We start from the raw sequence: 22,829 nt of genomic DNA on the forward strand, positions 1-22,829 counted from the left end.
TGATTCTATGATTCTATATCTAGCAGGGCCACACAGCTGACAGTGGGGTTGAGGCAGAGACCATATGAGGCATTTTTGACTAACACTGGAAAAATATGAATGCTTACTGAAATAAATTCCACGGGGCTTTGTTGTTCCCCCAGAGCAGGCAGGCAAAGCAGCCTCATGAGATGGCTGCAGTAAACTTGATGTCACCTTCTCTTATATCTGCCAGAGCCCTGTGGCAAAAAAAAAAATTAAAAAGACAGGGGAAAAAAAGTGACTTTGCTTGTATTTTCATATATTTGCATAAAATCCAGAGCAAACTCAGTCAGAATACCATTTAAGTGTCCATTGCATATAGGCTACCAAGAGTACTAATAGGTGACATATAGCTATGAACAAAAGAACTTCTTTTGTCAGTATAGAAACCTCCTTTAGTTCTGGTTCACAGAAGCCAGAAACTGTTAAGAATTTAAAAAGAAAAGGAAAAAATAAAGTTTGGGGGGGTTGTGGTTTGTTTGGGGGGGTTTTTTATGTGTGTATGTTTTGGTTTGGTTTTTTGTTTGGTTGTTTTTGGTTTGTTGTTTTGTTTTTCTTTGAAAATATACTTGCTAAGAAAATCAGTGTACTTTACAAACTAGAACAAAGTAACTCCAAAAAAACCTTCCTGGTAAGAACTCAAGTGAAAAGTATGAAAAGCATGGAATTAGGAAAGTTAGAGAAATATTTGCTTGGGATCCTATCTTGAGAAAGGACACTCATGCATCTGGAGTTGTATAATCTACATCAGGATAGATGATCAGTGAAGATACCTTTGAAATATATTCATGGAAGGACTGTATCCTGACATAGAAATCAGGTTCTGATTTCAAGTTAATTCCTTTTCCAACAAATACTAAGACAGCTCTAGAAATAAGGAAGGGAGGGAGGGAGGGAGGGAGGAAGGAAGGAAGGAAGGAAGGAAGGAAGGAAGGAAGGAAGGAAGGAAGGAAGGAAGGAAGGAAGGAAGGAAGGAAGGAAGGAGGGAAGGAAGGAAGGAAGGAGAGAGAGAAAGAAAAAGAAATAAAGAGAGCTAGAGAGAGAGAGAAAGAAAGAAAGAAAGAAAGAAAGAAAGAAAGAAAGAAAGAAAGAAAGAAAGAAAGAAAGAAAGCGAGCAAGCAGTGGATTCCTTGAAATTCCCTGAAGCAAGGGCCAAGAATTACAGGGAAAAACACTAGACTTGGCTGGTCTATGGTTTATCTGGACCTCTGAAGGATGAAGAGTTGGACTGACCCTGCTGGCATGCAGAGCTGTTGTTCTACCAGTCTAGTTATTTCAGGCAGCCTTAACCCTTTCATTTTGCCCTTGTATCCTGCATATGCTAAATGATGTCACATGTGGTTTTGATATGAAGTGCTGATGAAGGAATAGAGAATCATCATTGCTCAGAGCCTGCACTGTCTCATTGCCAGCTGTCCTCATTCCCCTCTTCCCTCTGCCTCCTCCCAGCAGTCTCCAGCTTGTGGTTCAGCATCTCCCTTGCCACAGACCAGATACCAATCGGCACTGTCATGATGCAATACTGCAGTTCTTAGGTATTTTATAGCAGCAACAGAAGGGGGAGATGTCTCTGTCTGCTCCCAACCCATGTCTTGTCTCTTGGAAGTCAAATTTTCATCTTAAATCCCACATGGCAAATTCTAGCTATTTTCCCATTTCTTGCAGCCTTGTTGCTCCCCTTGGCTCCGCGGGCCTGAGTGCAGGGATTATGTGACTCTGCTTTCATTTACTGTGATTGGGCTGCCCCAGTGTGCTCCAATTCAGGGTCCCCAGTGTTTAGGCTGCTTCATTCACAACATTACTACAACTCAGTGCATATCTACCCAGTCAATAAACATTTTAATCAAGACCCTTTTTAATCTCCCATCTCTGTAACTTCCTCCTCCATGAACTCGTGGCATATCAGCCAGTTTGATCTATTTAAACAGAAGCTCCAAACATCCTCTTTTCACTGCTGTGGTCAAAAGCCAATCCACTTCCTGCCTCTACTCCTTATGTGCCTGCATCTAGTCTTTTATTTTCACGTGCTAGGTTGTCACAGCTCCCCCTCAGCTGCCATCACTGCACTGTTGTCTCTACTGTATGTCTCTTCTGCTTTTGCCGGTGGTGCTGGTGCCCTTGTCAGTTATCTGCTGCTCCCAGGGGAGCCTTTCTGCCCTCTTCCATGACACCGTTGCCTACAGGATGCCCTGCCACCTTCAGCTAGCTGACGATGCCAAACTTGGTTGCAGCAACTGCAGAAAGTAGTTAGCTTAGAATGGGGTTAGCCTAGAATTGTGTACATGTGATATAGCTGGCATTTGTCATTATTAATGTATGCTCACCAGTCTGGGTATGTGATTGTGCCTTTGCAGTTGTCACTTGCTGTCTTAGACTGCAGGTCTGCACAGCCTACAAACAGTGCTCATACAGTGGTATGTGTGCTTACACAGAGTCACAAAGATGATGAAGGGAATGGAACATCTCTCTGACAAGGAGAGACTGAGGAAGCTGGGGCTGTGCTGCTTGGAGGAGACTGAGAGGTGACCTCATCAATGGTTATGAGTATGTGAGTGCCAAGAGGCTGGAGCCAGGCTCTGCTGGGTGATGCCCAATGACAGGACAAGGGGCAACGGGTGGAAGCTGAGGCAGAGGAAGTTTCATTTAAACATGAGTAGGAATTTTTTCACTGTGAGGGTGACCAAACTCTGGAACAGGCTGCCTGAGGGGGTTGTGGAGTCTCCCTCTCTGGAGATACTCAAAACCTTCCTGGATGCATTCCTGTGTGATCTGCTCTAGGTGATCCTGCTCCGGCAGGGGGGTTGGACTGGATGAGCTTTGGAGGTCCCTTCCAGCCCCTGACATTCTGTGATTCTATGATTCCATGATTTCTGATTGCATCCGCAGTGTAAATGTTCTGTAATGCCAGAGAGGGAACAGGTACCGAAATGATGGCAATTCTGCTTTCTATCGCTGCAATCCAGATGTTAATGATGGTATCCTACAGTTAAGAAATGCTCTTCTTTCCTCAAGTCTTGTTATGCAATGGAAATGCTTCAGTACATGCAATAAAGACCAAAACTGATGCAGTATTTGGGTACAAATCCGTGAGTTAAGAAAGGAATAGCCATCTTAAGTCTATTTACTTGTCTTCATTGATCTTGGTGAGACCTGCAGCATTACTGTCACAGACATTTTATATTTAAGTTTGGGTTTTTAGAGGTATTCTGGAACTGTATAAAGAGCCCTTTTCACTGACATAGCATCAGGCTTGTTATAATGTGAATGGCATCATTACAGTTGTCTCATTAACATCATAATGGCTTTAGAGGAATAGCGAGTGAAAACCTCAGCAAATGGAGTAGCAGCAATGTACAGTAGCCTTACTGTGCAAAACTGCCTATGGAAAGTTTGACATTTTAACCTTCAGGCTGCTGCAGATGCCTCGGGGTGTCCTCACACTGCATGCATTTGGCTGACAACATGGAAAAATTGAGGTAGCCTAAGGATGGAAGGCTGGGTTCAATAAAGAACTACGCCTGGCTTCCATGCCACTGAAGCCCACACAAGGCTCCCAAATGGAGCTATTCAAAATTGGATCCAGCCCTAAGTGTCAACCTTTTGCTATAATTTTGTATAGTAAATACATTTTATGCTCAAATGTAGATCTTTCATCCCTACTTTCCAGTGGTGTTAATGGGAATGTAAGGATGTGTGTGCTGTTCTGCAAAGCCTCATGGAAAACAAGCAGTATTTTGGATGAAATCCCTCCACTGCATAAGATAATGTAATATAAATGGGTTTGGCTTCTGGCTGGAGGATGATGAGATCTGGTTCTATTTCTGGCTCTGACAATGATTTGCTGCATGACTTCTGGCAAGATACTTGGAGTGGATTTTGCCACTCTTAACGGGGAAAAACAGTATGTTGGCTCCTTGGATGTAGTGCCAGAGGTCTTCCTTATGGAGCTGTGTCTGGTAGCACTTCTTCAGCAAATACCACCTTGTACTGCTTTCAGCCTTGCCATGTCCAACTTTACCTTACAGAAGGCTGGCTTTTCCCATGTGTTGAGTACTTGCAGCTCCCTTCCCACTCATTTGCAGCAGCTGGAAATTAGTGCTTCTGAAAATCAAAGGGGAACAAATGGCAAGCCTAGAGTCATAAGCCCTTTTAAAAGCCTGGTTCTCAGCTTCTGTGTGCTGAAGCAATTCCTTGCTTACAAAATGAGGCTCCTTTCATAGCTGAGTGCCACCTATACAGCCTTGTAACACATGCTGAGACCTTCAAGCTTGTTTTGGAGCTTTGGTTTTCTGGTTGATTTGTGTTTTCATTTCCTAGGGAAGCTCTGTTCTTTATGCCCTGTTATTGTACAGTTTGGAAACGTGGAGAATGTGCACGGGCCTATTTATAGGAGTTAACTGGCCTGCCTCTATTAATTTTGCATGTTGTAAACAGCAAGGAGCAGTGAATTTACTTTACTGGCTGTCCAGAGAATTCAGTTTTTCCAGATAAACCAGCAGCACTGTGCAGAAGGTGTCTGAATGCTTCCTTTCTTCTACTTCCCTTAACTTTTCTTTCCTTCCTTCCTTCTTCTGTTTAAGCATAGGCAGCAACGAAATACAGTTAACTTTTTTTCCCTTAATTGCATGGTCAAAATCTCCAATTCTCATAAAAGAAATTCCACAAAGAGATGTTGAAATCATTATGAGCACAGAAATCCTGACTTTCCCAAAGCAGCAGTGAGTTTCTTCCAACCCTTATTCTCGAAGGACAAATACTGGGTGTTGACATCATGCCAACTTGAGGAGAGTGATGTTTCCCTGTGAGTGATTCCTCAGTGCAGATTACTGTGAAGAATCCACGGGTACTTCCTAACGTTGGTGTAATCTTTTCAGCTACGAAATCCATGACTTTTTAGCTGGTTCTTTGGCCTCTTTTTTGGCCTTGCTCTTAAGTCAGCAGCCTGACCCATGTGTTGTTTTGACCAGCCCTTCTAAGTGTCAGTGTTCTGCGGGGGTGGGGGGGAAGGGGAGGAGCAGAAAGGAAAGAAAAAGGTGTGGGGAATAAATAATACATCATTATCTGTCTCAGAGATAACTTCTAATGGACCAGCCTCGTGGCTTGCCATTCCCTGTGCGTTTGTTTCTTTGCCCAGGAAAAGCAAGATGGCATTAATAGGCTACTGCAGGAAAACGACTGACTGCCATGTGCAGTCTGCAACCAGTAAATTCATTCTGAGGAAGTGGGTTAGGCACCCTTGAGGATGACTTCAGCGAGGTCTGGTGGGCAAACTGCCCATCAGGCAAACTGCTTGGGGATTTCTCCCGACTTCACCTCCCTCTTTCTTCCCCCAGTGAGGAAGAAAGTAATCTAAGAAACAGAAAGTTAGTGCACACTGAAAGCTCGTTTCTTTACAAAGTATTAGCCGTGTGCATTCTTCCAGGACTTAAGAAAACAACTAAACGACTGGCAGATGTGAGTGATTTGTTTTTCCTCCCTCTTCTACTGCGGTTTATTTTTTCCTCTTGTTAGAGAGAGTTCAGCTGCTAACACAAACAACTGCTGAAATTCCACCTGCGGTCCCTTCCTCTTGCTGCTTGCCCGGGCCCTCTTCTTCCTCCGGGAGGGCTGCAGTGAGGGGGACCTACATCCCGCTTTCTTAGAGAGAGGAGGAGGAGGAAGGCGAGGGAGGGGCCGGGCCGTGTCTGGGCGCATTGTTCCACGCTCCTCTGCCAAGAAGTGGGTGACTATGAACTCATCCCTTGCCCCTCGCAGAAAGTTTGCTTCCTCCCTTCCCGCCTGCTGTCGCGGCAGGAGGCAGCCCGCAGCCTGGCGCTGGCTCTGGAGTCCCCTCTCCTGCTTAATATTCCGCCTGCTCCGCCGATGTTGTGCTTGGCTCCGGTGGGACTGCAACTCACGGCTTGAAACCGGAGCCAATTTTCTGTCTTAGTCTCGCAGTGTTTTGACTGGAGGCAGATCCAGTTCAGTCCGATCGGGGCTAGTGGAAACAACTACCCAAGTCTCTGCTGTCTGCTTCCTTCGGGAGGGAAGAAGAAAGAAACGCGATTGCTGACTGCTGGGCGCGCTCCCTCGCACACACATACACACCCCCGCACACCCCACTGCACACACACACACACGCACCGCAGCAGGCACACGCCAGACCCGTCGGTGCCGGGCGCGCCGTGCCATCGCCACCACGAGAGAATGGGAAGCGTGTGAGCGGATCCGTGCTAGTGTGTGAGCAGCGCTGGGGCCGGGGCCAGGGCGGCGGCGGCGGGAGCAGGGCCAGGGCCAGGGCCAGGGGGCGGCGTTGGGGGAGCGCGTACAAACTCCCGGTGCCGGGGACCCGCGCCCTTTGTGGCAGAGAGCTGCGGTCTTTCTCCTGCCCTAAGGAGAAAAAAAAGACTCCGTGTGTGCCTACGCAGGCGATATGTGCGTGTGTTTTGTATCCGTGTGTACAGGGGTATGACTGGCAGGGGGCGGGCCGCGGCGGCCGGGGGGGGGGAATCAGGTGAAGGGGCTGCCGCCGGGCACTCACCGCCCTGCTTTACTTCCAGGTGCCGGCGCCCGCGATGACCCTGGTGCTGCCCATGCAGCGGCTGGGCCGCCCCATCGCCGACGACGGAGCTGCTGACCTCGCCGCCTACCGCGCCCTCTGGGAGCCGCCCTGCTGTGGTCGTCCCGGCCCCGCCGCCCCGCCGCCCCCTGCCCCGCCGGCCGCCGCCAGCTCCCCCCCCGCAGGTAGGCACCGTGCCGATCCGCCGCGGGAAGCGCCCGGGCGGCCACCTGGCCCCGCGGCGGCTGTGCGTTGGGGGAACGGAGGTTTGTCCGCGAAGGGAGAGGCGCAGCGGCCTCGCCGAACCCGACCTGGGGCGGCGGCGGCGCGGGCTGGAGGCGGGGGCTCGCCCACGGGGCCGCAGGTGCGCGGGGTTCCGCGGGCGCCGCCGCACCGCTGCTCCGGAGCGATGGATGCGCCGGCAGCTGCCGTCTGGCCGCCTGGCCGCCGGCGGCAGGCAGGGAAAGTTTTCCCGGAGGCGAGCGTGCCGGCGACGGTAGTGGCTCCTCGGACTGCTGCTGCCTCCTAAAGCGGCCCTCGGCTGCCGGGGCCTGCGCGTCCGGCGGGCGCGGTGTCGCTCAGGTGAGGGCTCCGTTCCCATCGCTGCAGGTACACGTGAAAATATGCGGCGGAGTTCTCCTGCGGTGCGGAGGGCAATGAAAAGTATTTTGTTTGAAGAACCTCCGGCAAACCGCATGTCATTTGTCATATCTGATTTATTACCTACAGGATCGCCTTACAGGGGAGTTTCAAATCCTGCAACAACATCCAAGATCACATACTTTAAAAGGAAATATGTGGAAGAAGAGGATTTTCATCCACCACTCAGCAGCTGTACACATAAAGTATGTTTTCTAATAGTCATTATTTCTACTCTTGAGTTTCAGATGCTTAGTAGCCCCATTTCCAGAATGCTGAAGTACTCCACTAAAATTAGGAGAAGGATACAGCTGTTTGCTCAGAAACAAATAGCTGTCACTTGTTCACATTTATTATTTTATTGTCATCGAATTGCTTGGGAAGCAAAGGCATTTCTTCATTTACAGCAAATGGAAATGCTGAGAACTTTTATTTTTCAGATTATTTTGTTCTTATCTAGTTTATAGCATGCTTGCAGAAACAGCTCTGTAATGGCATTTGAAGAGCAGAAAGGAAGGACATAAATAAAAAGGGCTCACAGTTCCCCAGTCATTCAAAACTTTTTTTTTTTTTCTCTAGGAGAGAAAATAGTAATAGGTTCCATGTACCTTGGATGAGTTACAGATCTTCTACAAAGCCAGAATGACTTGGAAAGCAAGTAAAAGGTCCTCCAGCATTTAATTCTGTTTATTAAAAAGCTTCTAACTCCAAGAGAACAGATTAGTGAATGGAAGAATCGTTATTTATTTATTTATTTTAGCAAAAGCTGTCAAGGGAGGGATTAGTGGAAACACTTCCCATGCCAGCAGATACTTAGCTTGAAATCTTAACTTTTTTTTAAATGAGAGATTTTATGTTCCCATTCATTAAGGGCTTTCAGACACATTCCTTACCTTGCTGGATTGTTGCTGACCCATGGCAGCCCAGTGCTGCCCATGTACTTCTATTGGCAATTGAGAGGACACTGGATAATCTGAGCATGGCTTATGGGAGACAATAGTACCACAAAAGCTCCAGAGACTGAAAGCTAAACCAGATCAAGATGTGGAGTGAGTTTATACATTGCCTTTTCCTGCTCCACAGGGGCAGCCTTCTGAGATGTCAGAACTGAGTGCCTACTGTGGGCACTGGCTGGAGAGGTCTACCCATTAGGTTCTTATTTTTCTGGAGAGAAGTGAGCAGTAATGCCAAGCTCGCTTCTCAAGGACTTGAGAGTAGCCAAAGGAATTTTTAGCCACCAATAGTATTGTCTGGAAATAAGTACCTGACCAGGAAGGTGAGAAACAGCCCTGCCATTAATTCCAGAATGCTCCTGGTCTGTTGCCAAAGCAGTGAATAAATAGCACTGGGGGTGCTGAAAAAGTGCTCTGGTTAGTGAGCATGCATCACTCCTGCATCACTCACTGATTTCAGCCATTGTTTTCTCTTGGCTAGATTGTTGCATGATTTTCCTCAGAGAGAGGAGCAATGGCTCCAGGGAGGACAGCCTGGGTCACCGCTGGTTCAACACTGAACTTTGAGGAAGGGAGGATGCCCACCAGGTTTCTCACACATTTTTATACCTCTGCTGCCCAGTAAAGAAAGAGTTTTGGTCTAAGATTCCTTGCCCCATGGAGAGGGTATGATGGTAGGGTCCAGAGCCTCTCTCCAGAGGGCTTTTGGGAAACATTTTTAGTAGAAAGGCTGGGACAACTTGTTCCTACTGGTGAGCCTCCAGGAGGTATCTCAGGAGGATTGCAGTTCAAGGCTTGTTTGCTTCAGACTTGTATAGCTTCACAGGCCATTGCTGCAGCAGGTATAAGAAATGCAAATTAACCCATAGGCTTAATATGATTCATAATGAGTCATTTATTGTAGAAAATTACTCTCTCTGACAAAGAAGAGCTTCAGCTGTGAACTTGCATAAGAACACGGCCAGTTTTTTGTTTTTTACAAGGCACTGTGCTGCTTCTAAGCCCTGCAGACAGGACCAGGCTGTGGAAAGAGCTAGAGGGCTGAGGAGAGCTGAATGAATGTAAAAAGCAGCTGTGCTTTAAGCTCTTTCAGTCCTCGTAGCTACAACTTCCACTCTGCAAAAATGCTGTAACCATGTGGAAAAGGGAAGAATGATCAAGCCACAGATGGGGGGGATTTAGAGCAGTCTCTCTTTGTGCTGTGCTGCTCTCCTCCTACACAAACCAATTCTTACTAAAAATGAGAATGAGTTAATAGTGCTTACAGTAGCATGTGTTGCCCCCTCTCTTATTTTAATTCCCAGGGTAGCAATTACGGCCCAGAATCAATGACCTCCTGGGGATAGTAACCTGTTCAGGCTGTCAGTGCTGAGAAAGGGAGTCCTAGAAGGACCATAGAAGGGAGAACAAATCTGTGGGCACGAAGCCAAGATTTCTGCAAATCCCTATCCTCTCTTCGTTTCCTGACCTTGTCCATGTCTGTGTGCATTCCTAGTGGCCCTGTATGGTGTAGGCTGTAGTACACAGGCCAACAGCTGCTCTCCAGATGCCATGGTGCTCTGAGATTGGTTTCTTCCTCGTGCACAAGAGCAGTATAAGGGAGTTTGGCAAATGGAGACCTCCTTGCTGGAGGGCCCCTTCCATTGGCAGTGGATGAAATGCTCCAACACTTGCTGCATAAGGCAGCGTATGCTGGCTGCGTCTTGCAAACCTTGAGGCTGCAAGAGGGAATTACTTGGCATCAGAGCTTTGCAGAAGCCCCACGGGGAATGATGGAATTGGGTCCACTTACATCAAAAAGCCCCTAGCCATCAGTGAAGCAAAACTGCACAACAGTTTTATATTCGAATCCCAAATGCAAGGAAAGAGCCAGACGTGTGCATCTGGATTTCCCTCTCCCATCCTGGATTCGTGCCTTGCAGTTGCCTCTGTGGTGTCGTGCTTGGCTGCTTCCCCCTCCAAACCTGGTTAAATGCTGTGGCCAAGAAAAATCAGGGCCCCGGCTACATGCACGTGCAAAATTAAAAGCCAGCTTTAGGCACCTCAGAAAGAGAATGAGAAAGGTGACAGCACAGGGGGAATACTTTGTTCCTTCTCTTTTCTCCTTGCCTGGAACAAAACCAGCTGCCTTCAGTTCCTCATTTTCTGTCTTTTGTGTTTTCAGATGATCTCTGTGTTTGAGGAGCGGGCCCATATTCTTTACATGTCTTTGGAAAAGCTGAAATTCATCGATGATCCTGAAGTCTACTTGCGGAGGTCTGTACTCATCAACAATCTAATGAAGAGAATCCATGGAGAAATCGTCATGCAGAACAGTTGGTGCTTCTCCACCTGCTCCTTCAGTGGCACCTCCCCACAAGAGTGGTTTGTGCCTCAGGACTGTCCATACAGAAAACGCCTTCGGATGGCAAAGGAGGAGTCCGAGAAACTCCACACATGCTGCTTCTATCAAGAGTGTGGCAGTCACTATTTAAACCTACCCTACTCTGTTAATGCTAATACAGAAAATACTTCCTCCTCTTCCTCCTCCTTTTCTTCCTCCCTTCCCATTTCTTTGCCAGGCTGTTCCCAGCAGGTGGATTATGACGTTGGCAGTGGCCCTTCTTACAGGAGTGATGACCAGATACCTGCTAATGAAATATTCATCAATAATGCCAGGTCTCACAGTAATCAGGAAAAGGCAAAATTTAATGATGAGAAAGGAGATGATGAACCTGAGCAAGAGAGCATTGCCCTAAACTGTGAACCTGTAAAAGGCACCCATGCTCTTGAATGTAAAGGCAAATTTTATGACTGTTTTGAGACTGGATGCAGTGACAAGAGCAACGTAAGTGAATCTTGGAAAACATCCTTAAGGAAAAAGGAATCTTTACCGAGTAATAAACTGTGCTGCAGCAAAGGAAGTAAAATATGAGAGGTGGTTCTCGCTCTGTTGAAGCATGCGCAGCATGTTCGTTTTGTCTATCAATTTTTTATTTCCAAGGGGTTTTTATAGTTTTCTACAAATTCTAACGATGGTGCCACAAACATCACATGTATTTTTAAGTGACTGGAGAGCAGATTTGCATAAAGTGTCTCCATGATCTGCATCAGCGGGCTGTTTATAAATATGGAGACTTCAGAAAGAGCACAGTTGTGTTACTGCCTAGCACAATAGTCTGTACGTCTATGGTGTAGCTTTCCTTACTGAAAGTACCAATCAGCCAGATGGGGGAAATACATTGGTTTATAGATCTCTCACCCCCAAGAAGTCTGCCATTAATTAAGAAGAACCTCCATTATGTTTACCAAGGAATTAGAAGCCTGGTAAACAAATTTATGCTACCAGCAAGCTGGTAATACGCTCCTTGGAGCTCCGTATTTGTTCTGACAAAGGATTGTCTTCGTGGACTGGGAATAAACCATCCTTACATTTTGTGTTGCTACTCTTGAATTCCTGGATTCGGCATCTTTTTTCAACTGACAAAACAGGACATAGCATAAGGAAGTAACCTGTTTATGGGATAATAATCAGAAGCACTACATGCAGCTCAAGTCCTCGCATGTTTTCATCTCGGATGTAATAACTCATGAGGCTTGTTGTTAACACAGGGCAGGTTTGGTTTTTTGGTGCCTTACATTTTGTCTTAATTTTTGCTAGTGTGAAAATTAAGTATAAATCAGCGATTAAAGCAGGGATTTAACCTAAACAGAGGAACAAAACAAAAAAAAAAAAAAAAGAAAGAAAGAAAAAAAGAAAAGGCAACCCACAGGGTGGATCAATATTATTAGAAACCTTTAACCTTTGAAGTACTGTGTTCAACTTCCTATTCAAACATCTCTGTTCTTCCTTTTTGATGCTCAATTGCTTTTTGATTTGCCATCCTTAGGAAGGGATTTAAGAAACAATAGAGAGATGTCTCTTGTAAACAAGCATTAGATGCTTGCGTGTTTCTATGGCAACTGTCTGTTGCTGGGGCTCTTTTTTTTCCTTCTTCGTATAATGAAGTTCATGAACCAGTGGCATGTTTTATACTTTATTCTGTTTTGCATAATTTTTCTCTTTTAGAGTGCAAAAGCATGTGGGAGTTTTCTATCACTTTTGCTGTTGATTTAAAAAAGACTAGAAAACAAGAAGCACAATGTTAATCGATAATGTGTTGCTAAACATGATTTTATCTAAGTGAATGTAAGGGGTTCAGTTTTAAAAAAAGAGTATTTTGGAGAAATGAGCTGAGATTTCAGTAGCTAAGGATGACATTTATGCAGACCCTAAGTCGACCTTTGGCAGAAATGTGCTGTTTAAAATGCCCAGAAGATGTTGTCTGGGGTTGGACAGAGACTATTATCTTAGATCCAGCACATTAATTAGCTCCTACAGTCCCCATAACAACTGGCAGGATGTACTTGGCAAAATAGCCACATGCAGGCCACAGCTGACTCATAATAGCTGCTCGTTCCCATAGTGTCACGCACTCAAGTGACATCTTCTCTGCTTGGTTCAGGTCCAGAGGGTGAAATTCACTTCTCTGCTGGGGAGGCAGCCAGCTTGGCACAGGATGTGAGGGTCTCTAGGGGGACATCACCCTGGGCTACCTCTGGTTTAGTGTCAAAGTCAGCCAGGTGTCTGTATCAGAGATCTCTTGCTCTGGGTTTCATAGGTTCAGCCTGAGTCCTCCTGGGCCATAGCTATTCTGGGTAGTGTGTGCACTCTCCATGGTCACATTTGCAGAATGGATGGGGTTTGTGACTCAGCTGTGTGGTCATAAGGAAAACCTCTCTCCCAGCCACAAAAAGAGAGTAGGATGTAAAGCAGTGATAACCTTTATGTGGTCAGATGAGATGGAACCATAAGTTTGTAAGGGTTATCACTGTGAAGAACAACAAAGAAAGTGAAAGTCCCACCTGATTTCTCCAAGACAGAAGCTTCTTTTATTAATAATAATAATAATATTAAATATAGATCTCATTCATACAGTGTATGAGTAGGATCATCATTTAGACATTTGTCCACAAGGACCAATTAAAAAAAAAACAAAACAAAAAAAAAGGCTTTTTCTTGTGTTATACCCAGATAGTCTAGTAATGTCTGCTCTTTTCCAATATTTGATAAACACTTGATGTTTTAAGCTTAAATATTAGATGCTTGTATACTAATGTGTTGTTGTAGTAGTAAAGTGAAATTTCCTTGATACGTATTTATTAAAATGACCAACATTCATTTTAATTTTACATCTCTAATGGCTACTGGGTCTTTCCCCCAGTGCTCCTCACCCACACCTAAGGAAATGCATCAGTAAGTTTGCAGGTGTGGATGTGTTGGAGGGTAGGAGAGCCCTGCAGAGGGACCTGGACAGGCTGGATGGGTGCACAGAGGCCAATGGGATGAGACTGAACAAGGCCAAGTGCAGGGTTCTACACTTTGGCCACAACAACCCCAAGCAGCACTACAGGCTGGGGACAGAGTGGCTGGAGAGCAACCAGGAAGAAAGGGACCTGGAGGTACTGGCAGATAGTAGCTGAACAGGAGGCAGCAGTGTGCCCAGGAGAGCAAATGACATCCTAGCCTGGCTCAGGAACAGTGTGGCTAGTAGGACAAGGGAGGTTATTCTTCCCCTGTACTCAGCACTGGTCAGGCCAGGAATGGGCTGCCCAGGCAGGTGGTGGAGTCACCGTCCCTGGAGGTGTTCAAGAAAGGACTGGATGGGGGCACTTAGTGCCATGGTCTGGTTAATTGGATAGGGCTGGGTGCTAGGTTGGCCTGGATGATTTTGGAGGTCTCTTCCAACCTGGTTGTTTCTATGATTCTGTGATCAAACTGCTCACTGCTGTAGAGGTTACACTGCAGTTGGCTGTTCACCGCAGGCTGAGTCCAGGATGGAGCTCAGCCTTATTGGGGTTTTCAGGAGCCTTTGGGACAGTCTGAAGGTGCACTAAGAAGCAGACTTGCATGTATGGCCAAGGAAAACATCTGGCCAAATGCTGCCCAAACCACAAATCAGCAAACACTCTGGGGGAGGCCAGAAAGTTTTTTGACTGTAAGGGGCTCCTTGGACTGCAAGAAGCAGCCTGCACACATAACCCATTGCAGAGTCTTCTGAAGTGCATTTGCACCAGCTGAAGTGATGGATCAGCTGAACTCTCTGTCAACTCTGGCCTCTAACAGCTTATTTAGTTCCAGAGACATGCAGAAAATAATCTGTTGCCACTCTTGACAATCTACTGAGTGTTAGCAGGATCTGTAAGGGATGAAATGTCATATAATGAAGGTTGGCCTTAGGATAAGTGATCTTTTATGCTTTCCTTTGGACCCTGCTTCACTAAAATAATAGCAAATACTGGAAGTAGATGTATTTGAGTCGGGAGTCCACTGAGTTATCCTGTTTGCTTTGGAAGAGGCAGAGGTATTTCATGTTAGAAAAGTGAGCTGGAAACACCCCTCTTCAACTGCCAGAAATGCAGTACACCTTGATAGGATTTCCAACTTGGGCTTGGCTGAATGGATTTTCCTGGTTTAAATTTGGTTTGATTTAGTGCATGTGAAGAGTACAAACCTGATAGGCCTTTTCCCCATTGCACCTTCCAGTATTAAGGACATTTTGCTAGTATTCTCAAGAAGTAGTGCTTTTCCAAGATTATGCCTTTCATCATATGTCCCATGCATAACTGCTAAATGAATTCTAATCTGCCTACCTGTCTACCTGCCTGGAGGAACTGGACAGAAGAGCTGCCTACGGAGATTATTTTCCTCTTTATCATGAGGTACTTTGCTCCTAGAGTGTAACACTGTAAAGTACTGTACTTCTGGCAGGCTAATAATTGGAAAAATGATACATGGAAAACAGCAACAGAAAAATAAGTTTCTGATGTCAGATCTATTTTGCAGTTGCTAAGAACAGAAGTGACTTTTTATCTTCGGGATTGCTTTCTACCAGGTACTAAATTTCCCTTGGAAATGCGTAGTTCACCTGAGCTGAAAGCATGGTATGCCTGGCATAAGGACCATTGTGCTTCATGTATACTTCTGGTGAAATTGTCCTTTTTTTTATTGGGTTAGCTAATCTGTTGGAACAGCCTAACAGGAGCACCCGCAGCACTCAAACAGCCTCAGCTGGTTTGCAATGCCGGCATAGCAGCTGGCTCCACAGAGAAAACAAATGCCGGCTGTGCCACAGATACGGAGTGTTCCTCTCAGTCCTGAAGGTGTTACACCCCAAAGCGAAGTTGTGGTAAGGAGACTTCTTTTTACATTTCATCTTCCTGTGTCTCTCATGTACCAGCCATCCTTTTACTGGAGACCAGGACATGCTGCTGGGGCAGTACCCTGGGTTCAGGCCGGGGGAGCAGGGAGCTAGCGCAGAGGTGCAGCATGGTCTGAAGGGGACTTAAATTAATTACTGGCTGGTGTGTCTCAGCTGCTTTGTGGGCCCTCTGGAGGCCCCTGCCAATTGCAGCCCTTCCTGGCTAAATGGCCCTTGCAGCTGCCAGTAGCTCGTTCTGCCACTGCAGTAGTGATCTGGTGATTAAGGGGCTACAGCTGAAGTAGAGCTGTGAAGGTGATTTCTCGCCCGCCTTCCGCTGTGCACTTCCATTGCCATTTGAGATAAAGGCCACAGACAGAGTCGTAGCTGCTTCCTCATTCCAGGAATTTTGACAAGAGAAGTTTTCTTTGGTTTATCACAGTCAGTCACACCAGAGGAACTGCTGTGGGGTAAAGGATTTTGGCTGGTGTTTCACTCAGCACAAGTCTCACGTGGAAACCTCCCGAAGGGACCTCAAGTTTTTAACTGCCTGTCCTTTGCTTTGCAACCTTGAGGAAAGAGGCTGCCCTGGCTTTCTGGAGGCAGCCTTTTGGGATCCTCCGTATTGGGATGAGGCTTTCTGCAGCTGCATGCAGCACCCCAGGGGCTTTTCCTGGCACGGTGTGTGGAGTCTGCTAAAGATCACAGCCAGGGAAGTGCTGCACAGGGTCTTGCTGGGAATGTTAGGAGATGTGAATCTTCCACAAGCCATCCCATGTAACAGCCAAGCTGCTCAGTCACGACTGCTTGGAATACACAGTAATTTCCTGTGTTTTCTCAATCTCACTTTAACTTCTCTGACAGATGGGGAAAGATGACTAAACCAGGGAGTTTACAAAAGTTTGTCTTGTGGTGTTTTCAAACTGTCTCTGTGAGGTCCATTTTGTCTGATGTAAACAGAGCCACGGCAGGGTGCCGAGCGCCTTCGCAGCTGCACCCGGAGGCTGCACCCGGCCAGCCAGGGCTGCACTGGGGACCGAGCACAAACCAGTCCTGAGGCTGAGCCCTGTTAGGATGAGGCCTTTGCTCCTCTTGGCTCTCTACAGATAACATGAAGCAAAGCAGCTGTGGGGGTAAGACCAGACTGGATTTAGCATTTGGGGTCAGTGGCTTTCCATGTCAGAGGACCTGGGGGTAGGTGTGGAAGCTTAGTTAAACGCCAGTGGGGTAATGGTGTGAAAGCAGTTCTATCGGGCTGGGGCGGGCCTGTTGTTGCTCTGCCTAGTCTTTAAGTCGTAGCAGGGAAGTGAATGTGGTGTCTCACTTCTGTGGCTTTGCAGAAGTAGTTTGTCCTGGAGACCGGCATACCTCAAAATCCCTCTCTCTGCGTGGCTCCAATGGGAGAGGTCAGGCACAGACACCTGTTCCCTTGCCCCGCAGGCGCGGTTCGAATGGGAGAGCACAGACACGTGTCCCCGCTGCCCCGCAGGCGCGCTTCTAATGGGAGAGGTCACCACAGACACCTGTTTCGCCCCTGCCCCGCAGACGCAGTTCTAATGGGAGAGGTCACCACAGACACCTGTTTCGCCCCTGCCCCGCAGGCGCAGTTCTAATGGGAGAGGTCACCACAGACACCTGTTTCGCCCCTGCCCCGCAGGCGCAGTTCTAATGGGAGAGGTCACCACAGACACCTGTTTCGCCCCTGCCCCGCAGGCGTGAGGGGGGAGCAAAGGGCCCTGCCGGCACGAGGCGTGCCCCGTGCAGAGCCCGCGCTGGGCTCGCGCTGGGCACTGCCTGCGCAGTTCGCACCCCGGCAGTGGTAGCTCCGCTCCGTGTCTAGGGATAAGTACTGGGGGGCTGCCCGCCGGGGGACCCCGCCTAGGTAGTTCCTGCAGAAAGAGTCTCCTGGAGCTCCAAAGGACAGGACCCACCCTGCTTTGGAGGCTTCCCACCTTAGGCACCGTCTTTGTGCAGCTTGATGGCCCTTAACGAGCCCCGGACCTCTTTTGCAAGAGAGCAGCAGAGGAGCATCTGGAGCGCCCTTTCTCTCAGCCAGCCTCACGCACCTGTGAGTAAACTTTTGGGGCTCAGCCTGGTTAATAGGGGGGAGTGTTATGCTTAGTAGCTTGGCCTTTTTCAACTCCTGACTTCCAGAATAGTCAAATTTATCTGTGGTATCCTTGTAAGATCTTCTCAAACCCAATCTGCTAATTAAAACTGCATTAATTTCTGTGTATAGTTCTGGGGGTGGGTTTCGGGGAAATTAAATAATTGTATTTTTCTGTATATTCCTGACATGGCCACATGAATTCCCTGCCCCCACAACATAGTGCAGACTGCAAAGTACACACAGCTGAAAGGAAGGTGCCAGAAGACTGGAACAGGCTGACCAGAGAGGCTGTGCAGTCTCCCTTTCTGGAGCCATTCAAAGCCTGCCTGCATACAGTCCCGTGTGACCTGCTCCAGGTGATTCTGCTCTGGCAGGGAGGCTGAGCCAGGTGATCTTTTGAGGTCCCTTCCAAGCCGAACATTGTGTGATTCTGTAAGAAAGTACATTAACTTGTATTAGTCTCCGTGTTTCCAGTCCGAGGAGTGCAAGGAAAAGCCATAGATGGGTAGGTAGTTTGTATACACTCAGAAGTAGGCACAGTGAATGGAAAAAAACCCAAAGCCTCGAACCAGGGAGGTACTGACTTTGAAAAATAACTTCTCTTCCGTGGCTAGTAATTCTTCTTAATGAACACAATAGCATTCTCCGATTTACTGCAGAGAGCCTCTAATCTGTCATCCTAGGACTGCAGGAAGGAGATAAACGGTCTGGCTGCTCAACTTCAGTCCATTTAGTGCTACCTCCTGCGGTGGTACTTTCCCCGTGGGACACCCTGCCGGGCTCAGTTCTCTGCACTGTGGTCTGCGTCTGCCTCCCGCAGCGGCTAAAGCCCCTGGCTGCTGCACAGGAGAGGGAAGGGTTGGTGGCCATGGCCTCCTTCATTAGAAACTGCCCCGCAGCTGTTACAGCCTCACGGGATATTAGGGGTGGGAAGGGACCCAAGCAGATCATCGAGTCCAGGCCCCTGCTAGAGCAGGACCACACAATCTAGCACAGATCACAGAGGAATGCATCCAGACAGGCCTTGAAAGTCTCCAGAGAGGGAGACGCCACAACCTCTCTGGGCAGCCTGTGCCAGTGCTCTGTGACCCTTACAGTAAAGAAGTTCCCCCTTGTGTTGAGGTGGAACCTCCTGTGCTGCAACTTAGACCCATTGCTGCTTGCCCTGTCACAGCTGCACGTCTGTGGGAAGCCACAGCGTTGCTGCCGCTGTTCCCTCAATGCCTTGTATTTTTAATACAGCTTTTTCACATGTGAGCTGTGCCCGGTGTTAAATGCCCTCTGAAGTTTGCTGGCTGATGTTTTGAAGTCTTTTTGTAGCCCATTGTTCAGACTGTCAGCTGGCATGAGCTGACTACCGTCTCCTTTCGTTATTATTGGTTTTGTCTTCTCCCTCCCACCTCATTATCTTAATCAGCATGAGTTTCAAAGGGCAATCCCCCTCCTCCACCTCATACAGTGTGGAACCAGCTACTCTCTATTTACCCTTCTAGTTAGAGAAAGCCTCTGCCAGTGGGAGTTGGAGTTGAGCAGCAAATTATTTTAAAATCCACTTTTATTCCCTGACTCCAAAATAATTTCTGTCTCTCAGTATATATGTAAAGTCTGTGCTCTATTCCTCCATCGACCCTAAAAACCCCTTGTAATTTTATTTTTTTGGTTTTGTTTTTGCCTCCATCACTCTTTCAGGATGAAATCCTCTATACTTATTTCTTACCAGCCACATCCTCTTAGCCATATGACTGCTGAGGGTTGTTTATTCCCTTGAATAAAGTTGTGTGGCTTTGGCTCAAAATGGAATTACCCTTTATATTACAAATCATCAGGCAGTGTATGTACAGCAAGTGTTGCTACCCTCTGAGTGCAGTGTACTTTCAATGTGTTATTTTCCTCAAATTCATTTTCTGTGAGTCTCAATAGGTAGGACTAAAGCAACCCATGAGATGTGGATTGCTTCATTCCTATTAATATCACAGGCTCACAGGATATCAGGGGTGGGAAGGCACCCAAGGAGATCATTGAGTCCACACAGACTCTGCCAGAGCAGGACCACACCATCCAGCACAAATCAGAGGAACACATCCAGACAGGCCTCGAAAGTCTCCAGAGAAGGAGACTCCACAACCTCTCTGGAGAGCCTGTTCCAGTGCTCTGTGACCCTTACAGTGAAGTTCCTCCTTGTGTTGAGCTGGAACCTCCTGTGCTGCCACTTACATCCATTGTTCCTTGTCCTGTTCCAGGGAGCAAGTGAGCAGAGCCTGTCCCCTCATTCCTGACCCTGAGCTCTCAGATGTTTATAAACATTTATTAAATCTCCTCTCAGTCTTCTCTTTTCCAGACTGAGCAGCCCCAGATCCCTCAGCCTCTCTTCATGAGACATGCCCTCCAGTGCCCTCATCATCATCATTACTTTTATTATCCTTAAAATACAGATTGACTAATTTTTACATCTTGAGTAGCCTCCATTGTACCTGCAGAGGCTGAATGTATATTATTCCATCTTTGACCCCTTCTTCTGTGCAGCAGGTTGGATTTTGGATTCCCAGCAGGCTAGTTAGCATAATTGTGGCCAATTGAATGTTGTGCTTGTGATGAGAAGTAAGGTGCGTAGCATTAATGCACCCCTGAAACCTACCTTAGCAGCAGAATAGGTCTGATACTGAAACATTAAAATAATCTGCAAAGTCATCACAGCCAGGAACAAAATTCTTAAAATGTGAGGAGGGTATGAGTTGCTGTCACATCATTTGCCTCATTCTGCATGCAGGCTGAGACAAGGGGTTTTGTTGTCTGAAATTATCCACTTGCTGAAAGCACCCCTTGCTAATTCTGAGGCTCAAGGATGGTAGTGTAATGTCAGCTTTTCAGGTATTTCACTGGTGGCCATTATAAATAAGATATGCTGCTAACAAGCCTGCCTGACATTCCCAGTGGTCTTCTGAGCCTCTCAGGCTGCTAGTCCCTTCCCAGCTGCCAGAGATCCTTTTTCTTCCCCTTTGAATATTTCCGCGTGCTATCAATAAAATATCTTTCCGGGCTCTAGAAACGCAGGGACAAGACAAACTCTCTTTTAACTGAGTAGCAACATAAATAATAGAAAGTCAACACGGGCAGTTCTTTGAATTTTGAATGTAAGAAATATTTTTTAATTGTTATTTGGAAACAATTTAAATAATGCAGCCACAGAATTTTTCTGCTGTCATGAATCTGCCACCTGCGTACTGAAAAATCCTTCGAGATCACACAGCACAGCCTTTGGTGGGTGCCAAAAGCAGAGCCTCAGTGGAGTCTCTGAGGTTTGACTGGATGTTTTCCCACACTGCCTCATTTTTCCACTTTGCCCAGAAGTGGTGAGAAGATGCATGTGGAGGAGGAGGAGGGAGGCCTGGGAGAAGAATGCAAATCATGGCAACCCGGCTGTCAAGAGGGTGTCACTTTTTAATTCCTTGTTTGTGTTCCCAGTGAGAGCGAAGCTGCAATATTAAATTGTTTTCTTTTACCTCTCAGCTTTGGCTTACAGGTGCCGGGAGAGACCCAGCTTGCCTCTCGAGCACAGAGGTGTAAGGCACCTTGCAGCAGAAAGCTTGCCTAGAGGTTTTTTCCCCCCTTTGATAGGTCGGGCTGGTGCTCGTTGCGGGAGCAGCTGGAAAGAAATAATTAGCATAACAAAGAGCTGTATTATAGTATTGGAATTGTGCGTTTTGAGCCTTCAGATACCTTGACACATTCCGTTGCATGTTGCCTAAATCTGAATTCCATGCAGAACCAGAAAAATACAAAATAAAATGAAAATAAATACTTGCTCCCTGGGATAGGACAAGGAACAATGGATGGAAGCTGCAGCACAGGAGGTTCCACCTCAAAACAAAGGGGAACTTCTTTACTGTGAGGATTGCAGAGCACTGGAACAGGCTCCCCAGAGAGGTTGTGGAGTCTCTCTCCCTGGAGACTTTCAAGGCCTGTCTGGATGCGTTCCTCTGTGATCTGTGCTAGATTGTGTGGTCCTGCTCTGGCAGGGGTTTGGACTCAATGATTTCCTTGGGTGCCTTCCAACCCCTGATATCCTGTGATGCTGTAAATATATCACTCCACATTTAAAGTGAAAAATAATTTGAATACAAGTGAGTTGCAAATATAGGAGTCCTCAATGTTTTTAAGTGTAGCCATTCTACAAGTGCAGTCACCTAAACCCAGGTGCCAGTGGTCACTGGGGTGGCTGTCCAGCATGAGTCACAAAGCAGTGCAGCTCTCTCTGGCTAGTAGGAGGGTGTGAGTGGGACACAGGGCAAATTCTTCCTGATGTACAGGAATTGAGGCACATGGTGCCAGCCTCTCTTGTCCCGGCACTGGAAGGGCTGTGTGTGAGCAGTGAGTTACCAAGGAGAAGGGTGTGGGTGCAAACACTTCATATTTCACTACTTTTTCATCTCTATCAAATGGCAAAGCTGCATTGTGGGAGCATTGGTGCATACTCAGAACTGCTCAGGCCACACCTTGAGTACTGTGTCCAGTTCCGGGCCCCTCAATTCGAGAGAGATGTTGAGGTACTGTAACAAGTCCAGAGAAGGGCAACAAAGCTTTGAGGGGCCTGGAGCACATCCCTGGTAGGAGAGGCTGAGTGAGCTGGGGGTGTGCAGCCTGCAGAACAGGAGGCTCAGGGCAGACCTCATTGCTGTCTACAACTACCTGAAGGGAGGCTGTAGCCAGGTGGGGTTGGTCTCTTCTGCCAGGCAAGCATCAACAGAACAAGGGCACACAGTCTCAAGTTGTGCTGGGGGAGATCTAGGCTAGATGTTAGGAGGAAGTTGTTGCCAGAGAGAGTGATTGGCATTGGAATGGGCTGCCCAGGGAGGTGGTAGAGTCACTGTCCCTGGAGGTGTTTAAGCAAAGCCTGGCTGGGGCACTTAGTGCCATGGTCTGGTTGACTGGCTAGGGCTGGGTTCTAGGTTGGACTGGCTGATCTTGGAGGTCTCTTCCAGCCTGCTTGATTCTGTGATTAAGGCCCCTGGCAGTGGTACTGGTTGAGCTGCACAAGAGGTTGCAAACCTTGTGGAAATCTTTCTCTGCCCAGGCACCTTCGCCATGGTAGTCGCAGGCATAGGGAGCTCCTCTCCACCTTGCTCACAGCAAAGCTGCCCATGGGGCTACCCCCACCCCACAGCACAAGCTGGATGAATCCTGCAGCAAAACCTGTGCTGCCTTCTGCAGCTCATGGGAAGGAAGCTGCTTTGTGCCACTAAGATGCACTCTCCCCTCCAGTGCTTTGTCTGTCCACTCACTGCACTGTACCTCTCTCCTCCTTTTTCCCCTCCTTTTGTCTACTGTTTGGCTAAGGAAAATGATCCACC

General features: G+C 47.4%; 2 protein-coding genes across 13 annotated transcripts in view; both read left to right on the forward strand.

Moving 5' to 3' along the window:
• Nucleotides 1–5,838: 5,838 nt before the first annotated feature.
• On the forward strand, nt 5,839–11,891 carry SERTAD4 (SERTA domain containing 4). The gene is made up of 4 exons (XM_064164430.1): nt 5,839–6,240; nt 6,561–6,744; nt 7,289–7,404; nt 10,316–11,891. Exons 2-4 carry the CDS (start codon nt 6,576–6,578, stop codon nt 11,063–11,065), a joined length of 1,035 nt encoding a protein of 344 aa, XP_064020500.1. The 5' UTR covers nt 5,839–6,240; nt 6,561–6,575; the 3' UTR covers nt 11,066–11,891.
• Nucleotides 11,892–17,050: 5,159 nt separating this feature from the next.
• Nucleotides 17,051–22,829, forward strand: part of HHAT (hedgehog acyltransferase) — a 215,459-nt gene continuing 209,680 nt past the window's right edge. For all 12 annotated transcript variants that reach the window (XR_010307048.1, XM_064164441.1, XM_064164433.1 and 9 more), the window contains exon 1: nt 17,051–17,439. The gene's annotated coding sequence lies outside the window, so the exon portion shown is untranslated. The remainder of the gene's footprint in view (nt 17,440–22,829) is intronic.

Source organism: Pogoniulus pusillus, chromosome 25 (assembly GCF_015220805.1).
Source record: "Pogoniulus pusillus isolate bPogPus1 chromosome 25, bPogPus1.pri, whole genome shotgun sequence".
NCBI classification, from domain to species: domain Eukaryota; kingdom Metazoa; phylum Chordata; class Aves; order Piciformes; family Lybiidae; genus Pogoniulus; species Pogoniulus pusillus.

Excerpts from the sequence above, each read along its gene's own strand:
- SERTAD4 (XM_064164430.1), top strand. The coding sequence starts at position 6,576 with ATGACCCTGGTGCTGCCCATGCAGCGGCTGGGCCGCCCCATCGCCGAC. Across the intron at positions 6,745-7,288 it reads CGCCAGCTCCCCCCCCGCAG|GATCGCCTTACAGGGGAGTT; the intron begins GTAGGCACCGTG and ends TATTACCTACAG. Across the intron at positions 7,405-10,315 it reads TCAGCAGCTGTACACATAAA|ATGATCTCTGTGTTTGAGGA; the intron begins GTATGTTTTCTA and ends TTGTGTTTTCAG.